The sequence below is a fragment of the Barbus barbus genome (assembly GCF_936440315.1).
Source record: "Barbus barbus genome assembly, chromosome: 45".
Taxonomy (NCBI): Eukaryota; Metazoa; Chordata; class Actinopteri; order Cypriniformes; family Cyprinidae; genus Barbus; species Barbus barbus.
In genome coordinates, this window is record NC_136723.1 from 22,392,719 (window position 1) to 22,420,677 (window position 27,959).

The following is a 27,959-nucleotide window of genomic DNA, read 5'->3' on the forward strand; positions in this document are numbered from 1 at the left end:
AAAATACAAAAAGAAAATTTAAACAAATTAAAAATGAAAATATAAAAATAAAAGCCATAATATTTATAAATACTATAGAAGTATATGCATAATACTAAAATAAAATCATTGTATCGCTATCTTGCTTTTCAAAACTGAATCTGTTTTAGTTAGTTCATCCACTACAGTTTTATTGGATTTTTAGTAGGCTACTCTTGCCGAAATATTGAAATTATTATTAGCATTCCTTTATATTTCTTTTATACATTTACAGGTTCATATAATTGTTTCCTACGATTAAATGTTTGCCAGATATTTGCAAAAGCTTTAACAAATACTAAAGAAATTTATTATTTTAACATTTTATAGCTAAATGTTTTATAGATAACTATATTAAAATTCGATTTGCTCTGACTAAAAAACAACACCATTATTCTATGCAGACTAAATATTTGAAGAATAGGTCGATAAGTCCGTAAACAGGCAATTGTTGTGATATTTAATAGCAGTTCCTCTGAGAAAAGGGAAAACGTAACTCATTCACGATGACTGCAGCCAGACAGGGTGAAAGAACCATCTTTGTGTTTTAAAAAGATGAAATCAAACTGAAACATGTCCTGTAGCGTTACACACGCCTCATCTCAATCCATACCGCTGACAGAGTCTCTAGGCACTGAAATATTGAGCAAAATCGAAATATTAATCTGTCTAGGACACTACAGAAGGCCATCTTTTAACTTAAAATATATTGGAATGTGAGAATGTTTGCCTTACCTACTTCCTGCCAGGGTTTTCAGAGGCTTTCCAGATTAAAACGCTTGACAGATACCAAACCAGTGAGATCTGGACTTCTGCAAATCTCTGGTAAATATTTAATCGTGTTAAACATAATTATACAAACCTGTTAAAAATAGAATTCCGTGATTTGTTAAGAATCTAAAATATTTCCCATTATAATTACAACAAAAATATTACAAAATAATAATTATTATTAAAAAAATCTGTAGAGCGCTGAATTATGTTTCTCAACTAATTTATTAGAAACTAAGTAAAAGTTTATTTAAACATAAATTATATACATCTTGAATTCGGATTTAAACGTTTAAAGGTCTGTTGTTAATATGATTCGGAGAGGTTTGTTGGTCAAACGTGAATTTTTTATTATTAAAAGTAAATTGTTAACATATACAAGAGTATTGTTTTACTGTGCATTAAAAGCTGGATATTTGATAATCGAAAACACCAAGTGTCTTCCGGGTTTTAGGACTACAAACTGCTCGTTTCGAGAAAACTACAATTCCCAGCAGCAAGCGCGACTGAGTGACGTTGGCATGGCCGGGAGCGCGCACAGCAGAGCAGAGCAGAGCTGCTGATGCTGATGCTCAGAGGACACGGAGTGATCCGAGCATCACCGGGAACCGACTGAATTCGTGCCAAATCTCTTTGGGCTTCGGTAGGATGCGTCAGGACGGATCCATGCAGGTTTGAACTTGTCTTTTAAAGCTTATGTTGTCATATGTGGCTTTATAATATTAAGTTGTTTCATTGTAATTCCAGTTTTCCTGAGCATTTCCGAATTGTATGGAAATTAATATGAAGCGAAATGTATCATATAACGTATTAACCTCGTTCTCACCATAATTAAATCTGTCGTTATGGTCAAATGAACGTAAGGGTGAATAAAATGGACATTTGTTATTGATGGAAACACACCCTAACCCTCTGTAATGTGGGGGTTGGGGGAATAGTCCTGTACTAAAGCATTTAATAGCTTTTAATCGCTTCCTCTCTGTACATTGATCATTATCATAATTAAAAGATTGTCAGCTTGACTGTATTTTTAAGATAGTGTTTGAGGGTGGGTTTTATGGATGATTTATTTCAGCCAATTACAAGCTCTAAATTTGATTAATGTCAAGCGTAAATAAAATGTGATATTTGTTATTGTGTTAAACATTTAGTTTGTTTGCACGTGTAATGTGTAGAAGCTCAATAGGCCTGTACTTCTCAAAGCCAGTTCACAAGTTTCGTCTTTACTGTTATTTAAACCATATGTCAAATCTGCCTTTTTTTAATACCCTTTTTAAGTATATTTAAAAAAAAGAAAAAAGAAGAGGTTTAGGTCTGATTATATTTTCAAATAATTATAGACCGATAATCGGTTTACCCAAATAATCTTTACATTTTTACTGTACTGCTGTCATTTTTATATTGTGTATAAATATACATTAGGCTATATGTATAAATACAAAGTATACAGTGTTTTTCGCAGTTATTCCTTAGATATGCATGAAGTATTAGATCTCATATTACAATAAAAATGATATATTACAATAAATTTTTTAAAATTTAATAATTTTGAATTTGATTACGAAAAATGTATTTAGATTAATCTAGATTACAAAAACAGCGTAAATAGAGTAGATTATTATTATTCATGATTATATTTTAGTCTGATTAGAATTGTATTAAAAAAGACAGAAATTAAAATGTTTCTATATCGGTTAGCAGACAATTAAACAAAGATAATATCGATCATCAAAAATAATAACAATGTCATTATTATCAAACAATTTTAATTAATCCAAATGTTTCTGTTAATAAATAGTAGTTTAGTGTTTGTTTTTAAACTGTTAGTTTAAAATTGCTTGATTAGTGTCCACTATCTTATTAAATGTAGCTGCATAATAGATGCAGATAAGCTTTTTGTTGATTTATCGGTGCAGATAAAATGTCTGTTTTGTTGATTTATCGGTGCAGATAAAATGTCTGTTTTGTTGATTTATCGGTGCAGATAAAATGTCTGTTTTGTTGATTTATCGGTGCAGATAAAATGTCTGTTTTGTTGATTTATCGGTGCAGATAAAATGCACATCTGTGTTGTCGAAGCGCTTTGATCAAAGGGTCTTTTCTCGTTCCAGATGGCTGCGACACAGAAAGAAGGATCTGACCAGAACTTCGATTACATGTTCAAACTGCTGATCATCGGCAACAGCAGTGTAGGAAAGACGTCGTTTCTCTTCCGGTACGCTGACGACGCCTTCACGTCAGCGTTTGTAAGCACGGTGGGCATCGATTTCAAAGTCAAAACCGTCTACAAGAACGACAAGAGAATCAAACTGCAGATATGGGTGAGTTGGCCTACATTAGACAGCAGGTTTCATTAGACTAGCTGTGTAGCTAGAAATGAGACTGGTTAAATTGATGCCTTGCTTGCCCCAGTGCTTCTCAAATGGTGGGTTGCAATCCACTAAATTAGACAGATGCCAGCATACTATAGTTCGATATTCTCTCCTTCTCAAAAGTAAATAGTACATCTGACTCTTTGTGCATGGATATTCATTGCCTAGGTTGCTGAATTTCATTGCTTTATTTAATATGATTGCTAATCTAATCTATGACTAGATACTTACTATCTAAAATACTAAGCAAAAGTCACTTTGTTGCATCGTATTTCTAGACCGATTACTTACCAAATTCGGTCTTTTTGCCACAAACATATGAGTCAGTGTGACTCAAAATGGCTGAAATGCTCAAAGCAGGTGGTGAACAAACATGATGGATAAAAGTGGCTTAGTGCAATGATGTTTTGTACATTTGTTAGACGTCTAGTATGCATGCTTTCAGAAACCAGACAGATACAGGATGTTTTTATGTTTTAAACCGACTGATTTCATTCATGCAATTGGAGATTCAGTTTTGCCAGAGTGATTCAGCCCTTGGAGAATCATCTTTTCATGACACCAACTATAGTTCACTCGACTTTATTTTGTCCTTAATGCCAATGAAATCTTCAGTACGGATTGATTGAAAAGCAGTAATGTTTTTTATAGGTAATACACAAGCTGTACGGAAAGTAGCTTAAAGCAAATGCCTGTGTTGAAAATTGCTGCATGTGGTTTCCGAACTGATTGGTATTGACGTCATTGATTCAATAACATCATTATTGTAACGTCATGTGTGGAGACGGAATGCTGATTGATTGCTCATTCAGACAGTTTTACTTCAACCTGAGTTCCATAGTCATTGATTATATGATCAATCTTTCATTTTTACACAAGCACAGCTGTTATTAAAGGGGTAATGCACCACAAAGACAGAATTTTAATAAAAGTCAGTCTATGCAATAGAAACAGTTAAATTTTTGTTATTGGTATTGCTAAATTGGTGCTAAATGCTTGAAAAAAATGTGAAAAAGGAAGGTAGAAAAAGACAGAAAAAAATATAGTGCAGGCAATACAGAAAAATAACACGTTGTTCATTTACTTTTATTATTGACAATGTAGCAATACAAAGCTGTATTTTCTTTATTAATACCAAGAAAAGTATAATAAATATGAATAAATATAATATATAATATTTATATAAAAATAATAAAAACAAATATTATATCAATAATCATATGCTTTTTTAGCTAAATTTTTCTTCCAGTGATTTAGCATTTTCAACACTTTGCCTTTAACAGGCAAAACATGCAAAAATGTAGTTTATAAAAAAGTCAAAAGACTTATAAATGGGATATTTTGGTGCAGGTGAAATAGAAAAATAGCACACATTGTTTGTTTATTTACTACTGTGATTTTAACGATACAAAGCTGGTTGAAAATCAGTGAACTCATCATTTAACTGCTTATTTAAGCGCATGTTTTAGTAGCGTTTCGCCCCTTGCTCTCAATGAAGAGGGTTGTAGAAGTGTGTCAAGAAACTAGACTCTCAGATATCACCTCACGCTCGTTGTGGAGATGTTACAATGAACTAATTACGAGTTTCTGAGAAGAAACATAATAGGAAGTGTTTCCATGTACCTCACATGTATTATTAAGATCACTCTGTGATCACCTGACACCTCTGAACCTGCTCTAATCGCACTATATCCGGCATACAGAGAGTTCACTTACTGCATTTCACAGTATGCTGTATTTTACAATACAATACAATACATCTTTATTATCCACCATGGTTGAAATTTGTCTTTGACCACACCAGCGAAAACCAAATACACATACAAACACACAATCCTACTACAAAACACATAAGAAAAACATCATACTGAATCACACCTTTTGGTTAAGAAATCCGACCGCAGCAGGTACAAAAGATCTTTTATAGATATTTGTCTTTGCTCTAGGCATTAAAAATCATCTCCCAGAGGGCAATAAAACTAATTGATCACACAGAGGATGAGCTGGGTCTTTTAAAATACACTCCGCTTTCCCAACACATCTTGAGGTGTAAACCTCACCCAACTTACTCTGTGGTCTACCGATGATTTTACTAGCTGTGTTAGTGACTCTTGCCAGACTATTTTTGTGCTTACAATTAAGGTGCCCATACCATGAAGTTAAATTATAGGTCTGCACACTCTCAACCAATGATTTGTAGGCAATCTCCAATATGTTTTGGCTCACTCCAAACCTACTGATTCTCCGTATTAGGAATAGACGTTGCATGCATTTTTTCAAAATATAATTAGTGTTATCCACAAAGCTCAGTTTACTGTCAATGAATGTGTCAAGATATTTAATATTATCAGCAATCTCAACTGGGTGACTCTCTATGAATACAGGCACAACTGCAACATCTTGCCTAGTACGACTGATGACTAATTCCTTAGTTTTGTTTATATTTAATATCAGTGCACTATTATTACACCAGCACAAGAGTTCCTCAGCATATTTCATATATTCAACCGACTCATTTATATCATCTTTTTGGAGAAGTCCTACCAAAGCCATATCATCTGCATAATATGATCATTAATATACAGTGAGAATAATACAGGTGATATGACACTTCCTTGAGGGGCTCCCGTATTAACAGTGCATTCATCTGACAGATGACCATTATACTATACCCTCTGAGTACGGGACAACAAAAAGGCCTTAATCCACAAAACCAGGCACCTGTTGATACTAATAGATATTAACCGTTCAAACAAAATATCAACCTTCATTGTGTTAAATGCTGATGTAAAATCTAAAAATAAAATTCTAGCGTATGAATTTGAATTTTGTAAATTACATAGTTAACACAGCATCATCAGTACCCCTATTTGTCTATATGAAAACTGTAAGGGATCAACACTTGAACCAATAGATGACATTAGATATTCGGCAAGAATCCTTTCATAGTTTTACATAACACAGAAGTTAAAGCTATAGGGCGAAAATCATGCACAGTATAAACTGAAGGCCCCTTTGGTACTGGGACTATCTATTTACTGTATATCAGTATTATATTATTTGAATATTGTCATCTGAAATCCATGACTACTTAATTAACTAACAAATTAATGTAATACTTGTTTTATTTTATATTGATTGATTGTCTCATATATATATATACATATACATATATACACATATACATATATATACATATACATACATATACATACATATATATATATATATATATATATATATATATATATATATATATATATATATATATATTAGTGCTGTCAAACGATTAATCGCATCCAAAAATAAAAGTTTCCGTTCACATAATATGTTTATACTGTGTATATTTATTATGTATATATAAAAACAAACACATGCATGTACATATTTAAGAAAAATGTTTATATATTAAATATATTTATATATAATATAAATTAATATAAACATATTTAAATACATGTAAATATTTTCAAAATATATACTGTATGTGTGTGCTTTTATATATACATAATAAATATACAAAGTACAAGCTCTGCTGAAATAGTTTATTGTATTCTGACAAAGCTGTTGGTAGATTTAAGGAGTTCACTGTAACAGTATAAATATATAATTTATATAATTTATCTATTAGTCAAGCCAGTTTCTCAAAAATCAATGGATAATAAATATTTTCAATTTCTAATATTTCTGAGTGAATATTGTGTATAATCATTTATAAATTAATATTAATAATCTCACTTTCTGTCATTAAAATATTCCTTTAAACGTTGTGATGTCATAAATGTTTTTGAGTAAATATTGTATAATAATAAATCATAAATCTCACTTGCTATTATTAAAATATATATATTTATGTAATATACACAATATTTAGCCAGAATTCACTCAAAAACCTTTGCAACAAAAAAGTTTAATATATTCTCTCAATGCAGTATGGAATTTACTGACACAATATTAATATATAGAATGAATAGAATTTATAAAATGACTGACAATCTTAAAATAGTTAAATGTCTTATCACTGCTTACAATCAAAAATAGAGAACGTTTGCTTTCTGTCTTGTATTTTGTCATTTATAGCCTACTTAGTTGCTTATTAAATGAACATCTAATATCTGTAATCTTATTTGCAGTCATGGGATGGGAGTGTATTTATTATCAGTTTAGTATTAGATTTAAAACTGTACCAGCCCTCTGCTTTAAACGCTTCATTTCTTCCCAAAAACTCTGTACGTTCGTCGTCCGTGTGCTTCATGGTCAGAGGAGACGCCACCACGATGACATGACTATTCATCTTGAGCTATTTTTACACTCACTCGTTCAACCACGAAGCCTTTTGGGAGAAATCGTAGAGGTAGAACGAGGAGGTGAGTGAGTTCATGTGTGTGTGCGTGCATGTTTCCTTTTCCCCATGGCGTACGTCTCCTTTCATTCACAGAGATTTTCTCTATGCTCTTGTATGCACGCCGTTCTGAAGTCCTAAAAGCGATGCTAAATTTGTCCGCTTGAATGGTGCCTGTGTTGTTATGATAAGAAATCTGAAGAACCAAAAGAAAACTAAAGGCCTTTCAGCTGAAAAAAAAACAAACAGACATTTGAAAACCTAATTTATCATTGAAACAACATTAATATTCTTCCGGAAATTAAATCATCTTTATTCATGCCAAGAAAAGTATATGTTGTGAAGTGTAATATTATTATATAAGTGTATATTATTTATATATAAGTAGTAAATAAAATTAAAAACACACACACACACACACACTCACATACATACGTGTGTGTGTGTGTGTGTGTGTATATATATATTAACATATATGTATATATGTTATTATTATTATTTAAAATATATTATTTACAAATAATTAAATTTTAGTTTAATTTAAAATATGTGCTTTTAGCTCAGTTTTTCATTATTATTATCAGAATATTATTATCATATTTATTCATACCATGAAAATTAAGTGTAATAAATATTATTTATTATTTATATAAAAGTTATGTATTATAGATATGTGATCAAAAGTATAAGTAAAGAAGTAATTTGAAGAACATTGTTGAAGAACAGAAGTTAAGAAGATCATATATTTATGCTTAATATCAGGGTTAGTATGGGTAACTAAAACTAAAATCATAAAACAGTTTTTGTTACTTAAAACAACAACTCTGGAATAAAAAAATTAAAATCAAAACATTAATGAAAACTATAATAGTATCTCATTCTCAATAATTCTGCTTAAAATTCAGTTATATGGGGCAAAAATTTGGACCAGTGAGTTTTTTTATAGGGGCGGGTTTAGCAGAACTAGACACCAATAAAAAAATCTGTCATTAAATGTCCTAATGCTCATCGCCTGTTTTAGTCGTGTTTGCTTACGGCAAAAATGCCAGACACAAGCATATTACGACAGTGAAATTTGACTTCACTTGCATGGTGTTAGATTTTGTAAATCTACAGTAGATGTACTGCGGTATAAACTGTACGAGTTTGAACCATCATTAACTGTAGTGATACGGTAGGTGTGACATTTCTTCATCACCTGTCGCGGTTCTCTGTCTTTGTGCTTTGACTTGCTGTCTGTGAATTTCTTTGAAGTGATCTCTGCTCGAGCGTCTCTCCCTCAGACTGTGAAAGTGTCAGCTGTTTTTTTACCAGTCCTCATTTGCTCAGCTGCTGATCTTAAGTATTTTTGCTCACTCACAGTATTCACCCTTCTAAATCAAATCAGTGCTCTCGGTCTAGCAGTGGCCCTGCTCCCAAACGGCCCCAGAGAATGGAGGTAGCAGCCCATCTCCCAAATGACTCGCTCACATTGTCTAACGTTAATTTATTGGCCTAATGAAAGGATAAAGGTTTAGTCCACACAAGTCACAGATCAATAAAACTCAGCGTGGGGTCTGGAGCGTCTCCAGACGCATGAATCTCTCGGATGGCATGCAAACGTACCTGCCCTGTCAGAATGAGGCCGACGCATTAACGAACATGCTCTTCATTACCTTAATGACGCCACCGCCGCTTTGCCATACAGGAAATGAAAACCATACTCTCTCTCTCTCTTTTCTAATCCTTTAATGCTCAAAGGAGGAAAATCAACATCATTTGAGCTTGAAAATCTCTTATTTCCAGTTTTTTTTGTTAAAAAGTAGTTAATGCATTTTTTTATGCAAAGACATATTTAAAAGTTTTAATTTATAAATGACAATAAAGCAAACCAGCAGTGTTTACCTGCATATATGTATACATACAACAATATTATAAATAATAAATATTTAAATTATAGAATTTAAATACTATATATATTGCATGTACTATATAAATAATAGGTTTTCCTGTTTTAGTATATTTAGTATATATTAGAGCAAATTATAAACGGATTTTCAACTGATAGTAAGAAATGTTCTTTGAGTTTCAAATCAGCATATTAGATTGATTTCTGAAGGATCATGTGACACTGAAGAGTAATGATGCTGAAAATACAGATTTGTATCATTGGAATAAATCACATTTTAGAATATATTCAAATAGAAAACAGCTATTCTAAATTGTAAGAATATTTCACAATATTACTGTTTTTACTGTATTTTTGATCAAATAAATGCAGCCTTGAAGAGACTTCTTTCAAAAACATTATAAAATCTGACTGACCCCAAATCTTTCTTCCTGTGTCACAGTGTATGATGTTGTTGTGTCATCTCCATTATAAATCACAGCGCTTTTGACAGCTTGACCTTTCAACAGCACTGAGTCTGTTACAGTAATGACTCCATCATCTTCTCTGTTTGCGAACCAATGAGTAAGAGACAGAAAAGGCTGTGCGTAAACCAAATCTGTGCTAAGAACATTTATTACAAGCATCTAATGGGTGTTTTAGAGGCGGTGAAATTAAGGATATAATTATTTTAAAGTAAGCCAGTTTTCCTCGTTTCCAAACATGTTCACGACTTAATATATTGTCATTTGGACCAAAATAGTTCTATGTTTTAGTTACTGTATTACTGTTTTGCCTTGATGTGGTGTTGTTTACCGTAGACATCATTTTAATTCCCTGAACAGTTTTAACTGACGTCTCTCTGCTCACGCTGACTCACATTAGTGTCGTACTTCACTAGCATTACGTGTGTCGGATATGAAGCTCTTCCGCTTGCATTAGACTCCATCCATCTGCTTCACACATCTTATAGCGCTCGCTCTCTCTTTGGAAAATATTGAATGTAGGGCTGTCAGTTACAATGCTGATTTTATTATTTGCACATTAATACATATTTTTTGTTTTTATTTATTTTATGAACTTCTAAAGGTATATTTTCTCATGCCTGATTTTAATTTTATAGTTGTATTTTTTTATTTAATTTGTATTTTTCATTTTCATTTTTCACTGTTGATTTAATTTGTTTATTTGATTGTAATAGTAATTTCTTATTTTATTATTTAATCATCATATTTTAATTTATTTCTTTTTTTGTATATTATATTTATTGTGGTATTTTTGAATTTTCAGACACATAAACTGTGCAATCACGAGACATAACTACACAAACAAGAAGGGGAAGAAAAAGATTCAATTAGATTCAATTTTGCAGATGACCACATCACCAAGGCAAAGGGGATTCAAAGCAACTTTTTGCACAGTATGACACAGACAATGTGAAATAATATTGTAATAATAACAATTATAAAATAATAATAATAATAGGTAACAACCTATTTACCTCACAAGGGCGTTACATAAGAAAAAGGACCACAGTAACAGAATAATTTTTTAATTGATTTCTGATGCTATGTTTTCTTATGTTTGATTTTAAAAGCAGGACTGTAAATTTAACATGTTTATTTAATTATATAAATTTTTTATTTTTTATTTATTTAAAAAAATGTTTTTGTGTATTTGGCTGCTAAAGCTGCATTTTCTCATGATTTTATAGAGAAGAAGAAATATTAAGGCTTTTTTCATTTATTTTTTATATTTTTAATATTTTTATTATTTAATCATTATTTAAATATTTATAATTGCCTTTTAACACTGCTTTTCATTTCCATTCAGTGATTTTTTTTTTTTTTAGAGAAGAAAGTATTAATAAATGTAGGACTCAATTTAACATGCTGATTTAATTACAGAAATCATATACTTATTATTTATTTTTATTATTTGATTACTATTTACTAGCTACTTTTTCTAAAGTACAACATATTTGGTGTTTTACTGGTCTGTCAGAATAATATAAGTGATACATTTGATTAATCAGTGTATCATGATTAATGTTACATTTTTAATTGATCGACAGGCATAATTGAAACTCCAGCAGACTGTATGTACGTTGTGACAGTGAATCTGAGTGTGTTTCTCTCTCTGGAGGGATCGTGGACGAGTTTGACCAGCATCTGCTCAGGGAGCGACCGCATTTGGTTTGCTCTTATCAGCGGCTCTGTTTGCGGTAATTAGAGCCGTCCACTCGAGTCTGTGTGTGTCCAAACAGAAGCCTTTCACAGAGCCATAAAGAGACGCTCAGAGCCCATTTTATAATTGCTTGCGCCTTGCGGTAGTAGATCATCATAAAGCTAATGGAGGCTGATGCTTTATTTTGTGGCTGGCGGTGGGTGGGTGGGTGTGTGTGTGTGTGTGTGTGTGTGTGTGTGTGTGTGTGTGTGTGTGTGTGTGTGTGTGTGTGTGTGTGTGTGTGTGTGTGTGTGTGTGTGTGTGTGTGTGTGTGTGTGTGTGTGTGTGTGTGTGTGTGTGTGTGTGTGTGTGTTGGCTCATTGGATCTGTCTGTGGCAGATAAGAGCACACACTCTGCAGGCCGAGCAGGATTGGGGTTTGTCACGGCCCGCTGCACACTAGAGAGCAGTGTTAGTGGCCCATGGAAGACTATTTACTGTCAAAATGAATACATCTCAGTCGTTTTGATTGATCAGTGCACATTATTGTAAAGATAAAAATGACGGTCTTTGTAATCTGTGACCAGAATGTACTAACATATTTCACCTTTGCAAGTAAAATTTATTGCATTTTATTTTGATTTTAAAGAGCCTTTGTTATTCGTGATAAGGGTTATTATAGATAAATAAAATTAAAACCTTAAAAAAATATTTTATTTAATAAAGTGCACGTTAACCGAAAAAAAAAACAAGAAAAGAAAAAAAGAACTGGAATTTATTTTAATTCAGTTGGTTTCCAATGAAACATTTCTCTTTTTCGTTTAATTTAACTTGTACTAAATTAACTAAAAATAAAATTAATAAAACCTATACTGACATAATGAAAACTAATACAAATGACATAAATACACAACAAACCTGGACTGGAACTTATTTTATTTCAGCTAGTTTCCAAGAAAACATTTTATGTTTTTCAGTTAATTTAAATAAATAAAAAACAAACCTAATAAAATAAAAACTAAAATTACTAAACGTTTGACTAAATTAAAATATAAAAATAAAAACTAATTCAAACTGTTAATAAAAACTATAATAGTATCTCAATTATACTAAAATAACAATTTAGTATTCTGCAATAAGTATTATTACTATTTTTAACATGGTTTAATTTCTATGTACTACAAATATTTTTACGTGTTTTTGTGTAAAGCAGTTTTTAAAAAGGTTATTAAAAACAACATCTAAAAATAATTTTACATTTTTATATCGCAACATTAATTTGTGTCATCAGGATTTTCTTTGCTCTGTAATACTCATTTTGCTATCATTTTAATGTGGAGGGCTTGAAACTGAGCTCATTATGAGCTTATTAACATATGATCGCCCACTTTTACATATCAATAGCCATTCAGTATTCAGCAGCTTGATGAACAACCATCATAACAATATAACAAAGCACAGAGAAAGTGGGAATGGTCATTTAAACTAAATTCTGCTGTTTTTAATGCAAGAATCCTTGACTAGCATTATAACTGGGCAGCTTGGAGAAATGACATGCTACAAAAGTGTAAAATACGACCCTTTAAGGTCCATAATTTGCTCTATTGCATCCACCCACCCAGCCTGGCTACTGAAGCTTCCTGCCGAACTGCTCGATCGCCATGGTAACCCCTGGCAGGTCTCCACTTCCTCCTTGGCCCTGCTAAATTTGGGAACAATCTGGAAGACGTTAAATGTTAAATGACTCTGCTTTATCACGCCTGCTGAAATGTTAAATGAATATTTAAATGATAAGAAATACATATATCTTCAATTAAATGTCAAATTTGCTTTGAGGTTCTTTATACAATAATTAACTACTTTACTTTGAAACAACTTTCACCTAGAAATTGCTAGTAAATTTAACAAATAATTACAAAGAAATGGCAAGTAACCCATTGAATTAAACATGACATCTTAGGAAGACTGATATACACTATGTGCTTGTAAACATACTTCAATATTCCATCTTTTTTTTTTTACAGTGTACATTGAAAAAACATTGGTGTAGAATTTACTTCGAAACTGTCACTCAGAAATTGCACAATGGCTAGTTTAAGTAGAGTGACTGAAATAATATTTTCTTGTAAACATACTTCCATAACTACTGAAAAGTCATAGATACAGGAATCAAAAATTCTAGCAAAATACTGCTGTAAAATCATTGTAAACTCATAAAGAAGATTGATTCATATTTTGATGCCAGAGATGACCAGTAGTAAGTTGTAATGTTAACTGTGTTATTGTATTTTGATGTAAACTATGATGAAAAGTATGGAAGCCCATTTAAGCCACAGAATAAAAAATAAGAAAGATAATTGTGACTTTTTATCTCACAATTCTGACCTTTTTCCTCACAATTATGAGTTTATTTGTCACAATTCTGACTTTGTTTCTCTCGGTTCTGTTTTTTTTTTTAAATTTCAAATATAAAATAAAAATTATATTTTTAAATGAATAAAATTGTTAAATTTGATTCAAAATTTTATTTTAAAAATTTATATAATCTAATAATTTTTATAGATAATAAAAAATAGTAATTTATAATGTAATGTAATATTTTAATTATTGATATTTATAATTTATATACGATATACATTTATAAAATAATAATATTTGTTTTTATAAAATATAAACATACATTTTTTTTATAAAATATAAACAGAATTGCAAATATAAAGACAGAATTCCTACTTTTTCCTTGCAATTGCGAGTTTATATCTCACAATTATGTTTATATCTCGAAATTCTTCTTTTTTTTATTCTGTGGCGGAAACAGGCTTCCATCAAAAAAGTGTCTTTTAAACCTTTTCAAATGAGTGCCCAAACTAAGAAAGCTGTTTTGTGTATATTTTCCAGGATACAGCTGGGCAGGAGAGATACCGCACCATCACCACGGCGTACTATCGTGGAGCCATGGGCTTCATCCTCATGTACGACATCACTAACGAGGATTCGTTCGGAGCGGTGCAGGACTGGTGAGTGACCCAGAGCCGTGTGGGAGGAGATACGATCGCAGCCAATATCCCTGGACAACTCCTCACAGCCGTACAGTGATCATGCAGGGCCGCTATCTATCTATCTATCTATCTATCTATCTATCTATCTATCTATCTATCTATCTAATCTAATCTAATCTATCTATCTATCTATCTATCTATCTATCTATCTATCTATCTATCTATCTATCTATCTATCCATCTATCTATCTATCTATCTATCTATCTATCTATCTATCTATCTATCTATCTCTCTCCCTCTCTCTCTATATATATATATAATATATAATTTTTCTTTGCATGTCTTGCATTGTTTTCCAAAGAAAACTAAATGTTGGTTCTGTATTGTAATATTTAATATTTTGCTCTACTCAGTGATTCACATCCGCTTTAACTTTAATAAAGTGATATATTTCTGAGTGAAACAGAAAATTAAGTGGGGAAAAATATCAAGTAGGACATTTTTAATTTTGATTCATTTGGGCCATGAAATGTAGGTCATGATATAATTAGTTATTATTATATATTTAATTCAGAATTATTCATTTTTATTTATATATATATATATATATATATATATATATATATATATATATATATATATATATATATATATATATATACTATATATATATAAAGTTTTTTTAAGTATAGATATTTTATAAGTATAGGTTTGAAGAAAGTATATATTTTGATGAGATGTTATGAAAACAGACAGCAAAACTTAAAGCTTTTATATATAATGCATTGCAAATGTAGTTTTAATGCATGAATTATGCCTTGTAATGTACCTTATAACGCATTGTATGATCTCATTAATAATTATAACAACATTTAAAATACATTTGAATACTTATCTATTTATTGTTGCACCTTTAGAAAGTTAAAACTCATGACAAACAAACCTTCAAATATAATGCATTTTAACTTTGGTTACAATTACGTATGAAAAGATATAATGCATTACAATGTACAATATCAATACTTTAACATGCATTATAAATAAAGGCTTTAAGTAAAGTGTTACCAAATAGACTTACACAGAACATTTTGTTTACAATAAGACGAAGAGAGTAAATCGACTCAGTTCTGAATTCCGGTGGACTAAACGGTCCTCTGTGGGCAGTTAAAGAGACCTTAGAGGAAAAGTGGCATCACTGAGTCTTCAGAAATCCATCTGATTAATATTTAATAAGAGTCATTTAAATTTCTCTTAGTATTAAAGGGCAGCAGGGCTCGGTTCAGGGCTTTATGGATGCCGCCCTATTGATCGGCTCCGCTGGGCGTTCGGCTGTGGTCCGTGAGCAGAGGTTGATTTAATTAGCGTGAGAAGAGACTAATGAACATCCTGATTGGAGGCTGAGGAACGGGAACAGAATGAATATAGTGGAAAAAGACTACCCGGGTCAGCTGCTGAGTCATTACAACCGTGAGAAGACTTGACGTCTGAGCTTTATGAGGTTATTAAGCAGAAATGAGACCTGAATTTACTGAAAGGACAGAGCTGCGGAGGTGAATTTGCAGTAATATTGCTTCATCAGCAGATGTTATCTTCTCAATGTAGTAGTTCACTCTGAAATGCAATTCTGTCACCATGTTGATGCTGATCTTTTCCGTAGAATAAAAGAAAACGACAAAAAATTACATGAATACTGACATGAATAAATGACTGCAAAAACACTTAAGCAACATAAAGCATATCCTTATGAGGCTTGACATTCAGCTAAATATGGTTCGATTGTAACGTTACTAAACTAACAATGCAATGTTCTAATAAAAATATAATACACTTTCTATTTTTTACAATATATTTAAAAAAATATTAATAAAATACAAATGTATCTACTAAAAATATATATTTTCATCTATTAAATGTATTTGATAATATCATAAATTAATAAAAATGTATATTGTAGTAGTAAATAAATTCTAGTAATAAGTAATGTTACTGTAAATAATATACTGTTTATATTTTTATTGTAATAATATACAGATTAATATTTATGTTGAACATTTATATTAATACATTTAATAAATATATTGAACTTAAATATATTTGTTTTTGTCAAAACTTTCCTGTCATCTTGGATTAATTTTTTTCACTCATTTTATAAATATTTAAATATTTTATAGATATATATTTAGCGAAGTACTTCTGTTCAACTCTATATTTATTAATATAAATTAAATATTTAAATTTTATTTATATTTGTATGTATTCATCTGTTTATGTAGTTGTATTTAATGTAAAGGCATTTCCAAAATTACAAAGATATTACCTTTTTTGTAGTAATTTGCCATGTACAGTTGATGTAGCTAACTAGTTTTTTTGCTTGTTTGTTTTCCAAAAAGGTAGCTATAACTGCCTGAAATGATGAGTAGCCTGTAGTTCTGCAAGCTAAAGAGTCGAAGCACTAGTGACAGCTTCTCTTATCGTCAGAATTGAGCTCAGAGAACAAACTGAGTCTGGCGTTACTCAAGAGACTCCAGCTGCGGTCAATGAACTGACACCTAATTAAACCAGACGTATGTGAAAACGCTGGGGAAACACAGAAACAACTCTTACCAGATTCTCTGCAGCATCACTACGACATACATGAGCAAACACTAATGTGTCGTGGGCTTTAGTGACGAACCCCCTTTGAATCTGTACCAGCTGTCTGCTGTTGCTATGGCACCAAAACAAGCCTTGTATAAAAGATGTGTATAAAACATTCGTTCTAAACGGGTGATGTGTTTGCAGACGGGAAGATGGAGCCCTGCAAATGTGGAGAAAAAAAATAAAAAATAAATCATATTAAAATAAATAAGCAAATTTAAAATAATAATTTTAAAAATAAATTTAAAATGGATCAATTCAAAAATTTTATAATAATAAATAATAATAATAAAAAATAAAGTAAAAAAGAATTTAAAAATGGGCGATGTATTTGCATACAGGAGGATGGTGGCCCAAGCCTGTAGAAAATTATATATATGTTTATATATAAACCCTCTGTTTTTTTCACAAATCGCACCCAGTACATACACTGAACAAAATTATAAATGCTACACTTTTGTTTTTGCCCCCATTTTTCATGAGCTGAACTCAAAGATCTAAGACTTTTACTTACTTTTACCTACACAAAAGGCCTATTTCTCTCAAATATTGTTCACAAATCTGTCTAAATCTGTGTTAGTGAGCACTTCTCCTTTGCGTGGCATGTGACAATTTTTCGCATGACAGTCTCTCATCTCGTCAGTCTCACGTATCGCCAATTCCGAGCCGATTCTTGACGTCACAGCCACACGCCCACTCACAGTCGCATGCAAACACGTTGTTTCATGTGAGAATGATTCTAATTTTAATTGCATTCAGTCTAAACGGCGACTGATCATGTATTTATGTCGTGCCAGATAAGGCTTGCACATTCTGAGTGAGCGTGTGAGAGAGACAGCACACACAAAATAACTCACAGAAATGTACAGATGCATACTGCGGTAGAAGAAAAAAATATATTTTCAATAAATTTGATTTAGATAAGCAACATTATACGGCCATGATGTTTCCCCGATATCAATATCAACACGATTGCAACGTGACACTGATTTTATACAATAGTATTTAAATAAACAAGAAGTTAAAATTAAGTGACTTAGATTAAAATATTGACTATTGCTCAATTTTGCTGACAAAAATAGTTCCTATAAGCAACAGCAGAACTGGTGTGTGTCTCCGAGCAACACAGCGGTGTTTCGTTACTGAATGAATGCATGTTTTTGAACGAATCGAGCGATTCATGAGGAGAGTCACTTGCCTAGTTTCTGAATGAATCAACCGGTTGAATGAATCGGTTGAATGAATGAATAAATGACTCACTCATTAAAACAGACACTTGCCGCCACCTACTGGTGGTTTAGTCATATTCAAAAGTGTCATTGCATTTTTTCAAAATTGATTTGTATGTTAAAAAAAACAAACATTAATCTTATAAAATTATTTATGCATTTGAAATTCTGCGGTGTAAATGCATTTATGGCACCTCAGCTTCTGTTTCCTGTTTTCTTCTGTTTGAGTTTAATACTAATTTCATTTGAATAGTAACAACTCCACAGTTTCTTATTATGCTAACTGAATTAATTGAAACAAAGTAAGAATTTGATGTGAAAGATTACACATTTAATAAGGTTAGGGGGGAAAAAATTTCCATTTATAAACATAATGGCATCTGTTTTGTTACAAATAGCAACTCATTTTACATTAGCCATTTCTTCCTCTTTCCAGTCACAGAGCACTTTGAGAGTTGTATAAGTGAGAGAAAATCTGTAACTTAGTCCAGATTGGGGGAATTGTGATGTTTAATAATTTATTTTATTATGTAAATTGAATTTACATAGATTTTTGTTTGTATATGCTGTCAATTATAGTTCTTAGAAAGAAAATCGGAATCTGCAAAAATCGGTATCGGCAGGTCACACTTCCAAAAAAATCGGATTCGGACAAGAAAATTGCAATCGGTGCATCTCTAAAATATACTGCTGTATTTTTGATGTTGTGGGCCTATATTTCTGCTGGAGGTCCTGAACATCTTGTTTAGACACATGGCATCATATATATATATATATATATATATATATATAACAAATATGAAAATGTACAAAAAATAAATTAAAGAGTAAAGAGTTAGTTAAAGAATAAAAATAATGGGATCATGTGTTTGCAGATGGGCCCAAACCTACAGAAATAAAAAAAATATTATAAATAATAATAATAAATAAAAATAAATAAATAAATATGAAGAAAACGTAAATAAATGAAATAATAGAAAATAATGTTAAAATGTGTCAAATAATTGGCCGATCTGTTTTTAGATGTAAAGATGAAGCCCTGCATATATGGATGCCCAAACCAGCAGAAATTACAAATCTATAAATAACTAACAATAAATTATTATAAGAATAAATTAAAATTGATAGTTAATGAATGAAAGAAGGGGAAAAAAGAAAAAATTATATATAAATAATTAGGTAATGTGTGTTTTCGGGTGGTAAGATGGAGCCCTGCATACACGGAGGCTCAAACCTGCAGAAAAATACAAATACGTAAGTATAAATAATAGTTAAATAAATAATAAATAAATAAATTTTGCAAATAATTAAAAAAATACATCTTAAAATAAATCACTTTTAAAAAACAAATGTAATAATAATAAATAGTAATAATAAAAATTTTAATTAAAAAGAATAAACAAAATAGGTGATGTATTTGCATGAGCATGGAGGCCTAAGCCTGTAGAAATCTAAAATAAATACATATAAAAATAAACAAATATGAAAATGTACAAAAATAAATGAAAGAATAAAAAATTAAGTAAGAGATGGATGATGTGTTTGCAGATGGGAAGATGAAGCACTGCATATATGGGGGCTCAAACCTACAGAAATTACAAATAAATAAATATGAAAAAATAAATGAAAGAATAAAAAATGTTACAATATATAACATAAATGGCTGATATGTTTTCAGATGGAAAGATAAATGAATATAAATAAATAACAAATAATAATAAAAATAAACAAATGTATATAAATAATTGGGCAATGTGTGTTTTCGGGTGGTAAGATATATGGAGGCCCAAACCTGCCGAAATTAATAATAATAATTAATAATAATAAATGTAAATAAGAATACACAAATAAATTAATAAATTAATAAAAATGGGGGGGAAAAGTTAATATGAGTATAAATATATATAAATAAATAAAAAAAATGAACACAAAAGTTAGGTCTAAATTTAATATAAAAATTATTGTAATTGTTTATTAAGCCATTTCTTCCTTTATTATTTTTACGTTATCTATTTATTTATTTCTGCAGGTTTGGGCCTTAATATGCATATAAGGCAATGCATCAAGAAGTGTGTAAATATGCAGGATGCAGCATGTTCTAGCCGTGGCGCTCGCTCATATGCATACCTGTATGTGGGCCATAATGGCATTGTGAGAGTGAATCCTAACATCCTTGCTTGTTTTTAAATAGGTCAACCCAGATAAAGACGTACTCCTGGGACAATGCGCAGGTCATCCTGGCAGGAAATAAGTGTGACATGGAAGAGGAGAGAGTTGTGTCTTCAGATAGCGGCAGACTGCTGGCAGAGCAGCTGGGTAAGTTCACTCGTCCTAACCTCATCCCAAAAACTGAGTTTGAGTCTTCCAGAGACAGGTGCTCAAGTCAGGTGGGCAGCATGATTTAATTTTAACTAGTTTTGCTTCAAGACCCAAATTTTGCATTGGACATTAAATAGAGACTGAACTGTCTAGTTTTTTTTTTTTTTTTAGTTTAATAGATTTATTTATGTTTTTTGAAGATGAGAGCGTGGCATGCAACCTACAAGATGGCTACAGATCAATTTGCATCAAAATACTGATTTTAATTGGATGCATAACCTTTGTTGAAGTCGAAAGTCTATTGATTGTGCTGTGCTCTATTGTTGATTGCATATTATTTTTCAAATTCAGCTTTGTATTTTCCTTTTTCTATCTGTAAGCTGATCAGAACAGACGTGACCTATTTTTGGGCAAAGACCAACTGGTTGTAATTACAGCTCCAAAATGACTTTAAATAAATCTCACCATCCATAAAAAAGCCTAATTTTTGCTCCTATATGAGCACTGTGATGGAATATATACCATAGGAGGCTCTCATGTTAGCATATCTTCACTGTGCATTAATTAGAACATATGGAGGGAGTCACAGCTTTGAACTTGGGCGATAATTAAACGCATATAATTGGATGACACCAGAATCTGCGAATGGCTCAGACTAATACTGAATGGTGAAAATAGACACACTTACTGTTTTGGTGTGAAAGAGGACATACCCAAGAGTCAAGATTTTTATTCGTCACATACACAATTATACAGAGTATAACCAGCAGTGAAATGTAAGCATTTCCATTTCCAGACCGTCACATCAATTACATTTCATTAGAGATTGTCATGATTAGAAAAAGAGCACATTGTGCCTACTTAGGCAACTTCTAAGACAGCAGCTATGAAATGTCACTGAATTAAGAGGCTCAACATAACTACTGTATATACAGTCAAACCAAAAATTATTTAGACACCAGATATAATTTTTGATATTTTAGTTTACTAGTGGGTGCAGGACACTATAGTTAATTTATGTAAATGAGGATAGCAAAATAAAGTAAACTGTGACATATTATTAGACTACCAGTTAAATTTATAACAATTTGGGACCAAAAAGTATTCAGACACTTTGACCTGACCATGTGTTGCTTAAGTGTTTTTCTTTAATTGCTAATGTGACCTTTTTACACCACATGCCGAACAAAATTAAGCATTGCTTGGTAATCGTTGAGCTAAATTGGTAATGTGTGCTCTTCAACCTAATTCGTTACATACCTTTCTATCAAAGTAATCTGACATTTTCAAGATGAATTTGTTCTGACAGTTTAACTCTTGAGTTCATGTCATATTTTATTACCATTTTCTAAACTATAGCAAATAAACTGTTATAATGTGAGAAATGTTGAAGGTGTCTGAATATATTTTGGTTTGACTGTATATCCTAACTCTAACTTCATGTGAAATGCACGAGACTCGGCAAACAACTGAATCATTTGATGGATATGTTACTAAACTAACAATGCAATACTTTTATAAGGTCAAAATACACTTTCTACTTTTTAAATATAATTAAGTATTATTATTAATAATGATAGTTAATTATTATTAATAATGATAAATATTTAAGTACTAATTCAAATTATTTATTATTTATTAAATACATTTCTTATATAGAAATAAATAAAATATATGTATCGTATAAATGTGATAAAATTAAAAAATAATACATAAAATATTAATGTAATATCAATATTTTGGCACCTTGGAACATTTTTTATTTTCATTAAGCTTGTTAAAGTGTGTGTGTATATGTGTGTGTATGTATATATATATATATATATATATATATATATATATATGTATATGTGTGCGTGTGTGTGTGTATAAATATATATATTTGTGTGTGTGTGTGTATATTTTTATATATATATATTGTGACGGGAGGAGCAAACGACAGACACAGTGGGTGTAGCGTCAGGCCTCGGAGAGGTTTTTATTAAACAAAATAATAAAATAAAGTGTCCAAAGGAAAATAAACAGGGGGTCTGGTGTCCTCGTCGTGCTGCGGGGTTCGTGAAGGAGGGCAGTGTTCTGGAAGGAAGGGTCCAGCCATCTCGCGGGTGCGGAACTTGGTCCTTTCTCGATGCTCCCTTCCTGGACCCACGAGGACACCAGCGTGCATGCACGGGGAAGAGACCGGTCTCTCGAGGAGAGGCGCGCTCGGCATTTAAACAGCGGCGGTGATGAGGCTCTATTCACATCAGGTGCGCCTCATCACACGCCGCCAGCCCTGGCTGTTTCAGCGCCCCTCCTCTCTCACACACCCACTTCCGTCGGGAGCCTGGTGAAGGGCGGCGAATACGGGACGGGGTGGTGATGATAATAAGGGGGGAGGCAGCCGACTCGTCACAATATATATAAATATACACGTCACACCTCTGTTTATCAATTTGCACTGGCTACCACTTGGCCACACGTCCTTTCCTTCCATTCCTATTATTTAATTTATATTAGTTATATTTATGTTTAACAAATATATGCATTAGGGCTGGGTATTGTGACCAATTCTGCGATTCGATTCGATTCTTATTTTTATGGTTTCGATTTGATTCGATTCGATATCGATTAGCTATCAATATTTCATTTAAAATGTTAGTTTTGCAGACATGGGGTCCATATTTTGATATAAATGCTGGTAATTGAAACTCTCCTACTTAAGTTTATTACTGAAATACACATCTACATTAATAATAGGGTGCACACAGTTGTTTTTTTTAATGGAGCAATTCGAAAAATGGTGACACCTTCAGGACGAGAGGTGAATATTCATATCCTCTTACGTGAAGCTCGCGCATTAAGAATCGATTCGGGGATTTCCCGAATCGATATCGTTGCGTTAAACTGAAGATCAATTAAAATCGGAGAATCGATATTTTTTACCCAGCCCTAATATGCATATACTGAATAGATATAATAGTTAATGAAAATTGGTTTGTTTTTCTTCCATTTTGGATTTTCCCCCAACTAAGCTTGTTGAAATGCATCTGGGATTGCCCTCACCAATATAAATACAAGTAAAACCTTGATGATGTGAGATGTATGTAGATTATGATTTTCTCGCTATGTTTTCTGACATCTAAACTGTGTTTTGGTGTTGTTTCTGTTTACCAGGTTTTGAATTTTTTGAAACAAGCGCCAAGGACAACATCAACGTGAAGCAGACCTTTGAGCGTCTGGTGGACATAATCTGTGACAAGATGTCAGAGAGCTTAGAGACTGACCCCGCCGTGACCACAGGAGCCCAGGGAACGGCCCGGCTAACAGATAACCCTCCTCCACTACAGCAGCCCAACTGTGCCTGTTAGTGCTCAGTTTACATAGTAGCATAACAGTGTGTGTGTAACACCTTTAGATAGATGCATATATCCTTTAATGTCATAGAATACAGGTGCTGGAACAACTTGAATCTGATCAGTGCATGTCAGGGGTCATGTGACCCTTTACACCCAGTGGAAACAAAGCTGTCATATGGATGCAGTCTTGATCAACGGCTAGCAGATTTTCAGTGTTTAAAAAAGCAGTATGGATAGAAATAGCTTGAAAAATATTAATATGTTGCATTTCTTTGGTCATCAGTTTTTAGTATATTTGGCCTGTGAGTCTGTTCAAACAGCACACTTTCTCGTATTCCAAAACATAGTCACAATGGGGTCTAGGGACGCTTTTTAAAATAAGATGCAGCGGACAAAGACATCTGTCTGATGCATGTGAAAACAGACCAAACGAACCCAGAATGTGTTGTGTACAAATGCTACTTTTGCCTGTTTTGTTCCAGCACCTTTGCACTAGAGTCAAGTCTGTGTATACGGTGCCTAGCTCATTCTGACACACTGTTTTCTTTAGTGTCAATCAAAGTCCTAACGGCCTTTACAGCCCTGTTATTTTAGTTCATCAAGACTTCATCCACATGCATGCAGCGGCTGTTTATGAACTGATGACTTTGAGCACCATCAAACTGACCTTTCACTAAGCCCAACTCTCTAAGTTACTATTAAATGTAGTTACGATAAAAAAAGTAGTTTAGTTTACAATGGACAGGAGATTTTTGTGAACTCTTTATGACTTTGAGTTCTTTCACTTAGCTCCACCCTCTTAGTTTCTAATAAATGTAATTTTGTATAATTTTGAATAAACATAATTACATCGATAAATATTGTTACTAATTAGTTTAGAATAAAAATTGAGATTTTTGTGAACCCTTTATGACTGAGTACGATCAAACGGACCTTTCTGTAAGCTCCGCCCTTTTCATTACATATTAACCTCATTTAACGTTACGAATAAAAACTTAAGAGATTTTTGTGAACTCTTTGTGATATAGAGCACAATCTAACTAACCTTAAGTTAATTCACCAAAGTTGGAGCTTAACATATGTCGTTATGACTATAGACGTAGTTAAGTGTTAGTTAGAGATTTTTGAGCACGATCAGACTGACCTTTCACTAAGCTCCACCCCTTAGTTATGAATAAACATAATTATAAAGTTACAAATAAAAACTTAGTTGCAAATTAGTTTATGATTAAGAGCCCGATCAAACTGACCTTTCTTTAAACTCCACTTCCTTATTTGCGAAAAAAATCAAATTTAAACCATTTTATCGAATAGTTACGAATTAGAGTAAACTGGAGATTTTTACGAACTGTGAAATTTTTTTTTCTTTTTTTTTCTCTCAAATAGTTTTGGATGATTCTAAATTGACATTATATCATCACACCGGACGTCCTGTCTGGTAACAGTTGCTAATGTTGGATTGGCTGGTTTTTTTAGGGTGGAGTTTAGTGAAGGATCAGGTGCTCAACGGAAAGGGTCTTAATGGCAATCCTACTAAATTGCATTAATACACACAAACACACTCTTCTCAGCCAGTTTTGTAGATCAGGAATTCATGCCATGTTAATCGAAATGAAATTTCCCCATCAGTGATATCAGCTGCATAACTATTAAAGATTACATCGTCATCTATATGAATACATGATCTATCTAGTGTATATAGGTTTGTATATACTTCAGTCAGAATATAATATTGTGGATTTAAGTAGGTATTCGATACAGGGAGGAAAATGTGCATTTAATGTTTCTACACATTTAGTTTGATCATTGATAAAGTGAAATATTTATCTATTTATTCAAAGCAAACAGACTTTAAAGTGAGAAAAAGAAAAGTAAATGTGCTTCATGAGCTGCGTGTGTCTGATAACGAAAGGTTCTTCTTGGTGAAGTGGATTTAGTATTTTTTCCCCAAGCCCTTTTTTCTCCATTTCTCTGGCTGGCTAAAAAGCTACTTTGTGGAGGATGTGATTTGCTGTCCCTGCTCTTATCTTGTTTTATGCTCATGGCCGGAGAGGATTCAGTGATTTTAGATGTTATAAGGAAACCGCTTCACTGTCGCCTGAGTCGAGTCGAAGCTCGCTGGAGCTTGTCTTGTAAAATGATGCAGTAATAGCCAAGGAAATGTGTGGGGCAGCTATTTTCAGAAGAAGAGAGTCACTCATCAATATTTCATCCAACAAACCGTAAATGACTTTGGCCGTGGATGGCAGTTTTTTCATTTTTGAGTAAGAAATATAACATTTCTAAGGAAGAGCAGTTCTAGGGCAAACGTCTTGAAATATGACAATTTAAATATTGATTATTTTGGCCTGAAATATAACCTGGACATGTTGCTGACCGATTTCATGAGATTCATCTTCTATTTCAAGATGGTTTTATTTGCTTCTTGTCCCTAGAGATTGTCCAACTTTCAATGTGATGTATAATAATCTAGGTAGCATTAAGTTCAAAAATGAAAGCAGCCCTTAAACTACATGGTGTGGTCTGTAGATATGTGTGGTTTTGTGAGCTTAGTACCAAAAAAAAAAAGTTTATATAACATCAGGCGGCATTATTAAAAACATATTGCGGTCACAGACTGAATGCGCCGGTACGTATATAGCTAATAGTTCATCGATGTGTCCTCAGAATAAAGAAAATCAGTAAGAAACCCACCTCGTTTCCCCACCACAAGCCACATTTAGCATTATCGCTGCATGAAATTGTATGGCATCTCTATTTAGATACCTGTATCTGTATAATCTTATTTATTTGTTCATTTATGCGTCCCTCGGTATGTGGGGTGCAATGGGCCAGCAAGTGCAATATTTCAAAACTCTATCTCTTGTATATAGTTGAATGACTGTGTGTGTGTGTGTGTGTGTGTGTGTGTGGAGAGAGCGTCTTGATGTGCCATGCTGATTTTGCACACTATCTTAACCCATGTATGGATGATCGCTCTGCCTCACCTTCTGTGTTAAACTATCTTTGTGCTGACATTAAGACAAAATACTGTGGAGTTACATCAGTGTGTGAGTGTGTGTGTGTTGGTGTATATACTAGTGTGGAGAAAAGTAAATGTGTATCTTTTTGCAAGTCATCTCTGTGGTTTTTCTTTGTGTGTTTCTGGTTAAATCTCATTCATTTAGCGCATGCATAGGGCTATATATCAGCAATCACTCTACTGCAATTCAGTAGTTTTACAATAGCTGTCATTTCAGCTGTACAGCATGCATAACATAGCTTTGGGAGGGAAAACATCTAAATATACAAAAAGTACTTGTACTATAGTTCAGTTGGATATCAGATGGTAATGATTTCTGTATGTCAAAAGATTCTATTTTACCATGCTATGTCCAAAAAAACCATGGTAAACCTCTGTATTTAAATTATTTATTTTCATAATTTTATCAATAACATGTCAGATTTGCTTTTACCTCGTAGAGAAACTGTACATTTTCCAAAGTCCCCTCGGAACATTCAAATGTTCATTTTAATTAGTCTTAATCGATCTGAGGCTGTCGTCACCAAAATATGATTTTATTTCAAATATTGTGATTTTATTCGAAATAATGTATTTTTTAAAAAGTGCTGATCTAACTTTTGGTTTGTGTGGAAAAAAAATGATTGGACCTAACTTGTGATATCCACGGTGATTTCTAATATTTTAGCTGAAGGAATCACTCTAGAGCTGGTTGTTCTGTATGTGTGGCGTGTGTATGACAAAAGTGTATCAATTACTGTTGAAAGTACCAATAAATATTCCTATTGTGTTGATATTTCATTGCTCTTTTGCTGTATTTGTAAAAGGTTTTGTTCTAGGTGTCGTACTGAAAATTGATCGTCTGCTGAAAACTGATTGGTGTCTGTAATCACTTTTTGG

General features: G+C 32.3%; 1 protein-coding gene across 1 annotated transcript; it reads left to right on the forward strand.

The window, feature by feature from the left end:
• The first annotated feature begins 1,345 nt into the window (after positions 1 to 1,345).
• LOC306864557 (ras-related protein Rab-3C-like) lies at positions 1,346 to 27,848 on the forward strand. The gene is made up of 5 exons (XM_079408652.1): positions 1,346 to 1,461; positions 2,901 to 3,110; positions 14,434 to 14,552; positions 20,593 to 20,717; positions 23,877 to 27,848. Exons 1-5 carry the CDS (start codon positions 1,438 to 1,440, stop codon positions 24,068 to 24,070), a joined length of 672 nt encoding a protein of 223 aa, XP_079264778.1. The 5' UTR covers positions 1,346 to 1,437; the 3' UTR covers positions 24,071 to 27,848.
• The last annotated feature ends 111 nt before the right edge of the window (positions 27,849 to 27,959 follow it).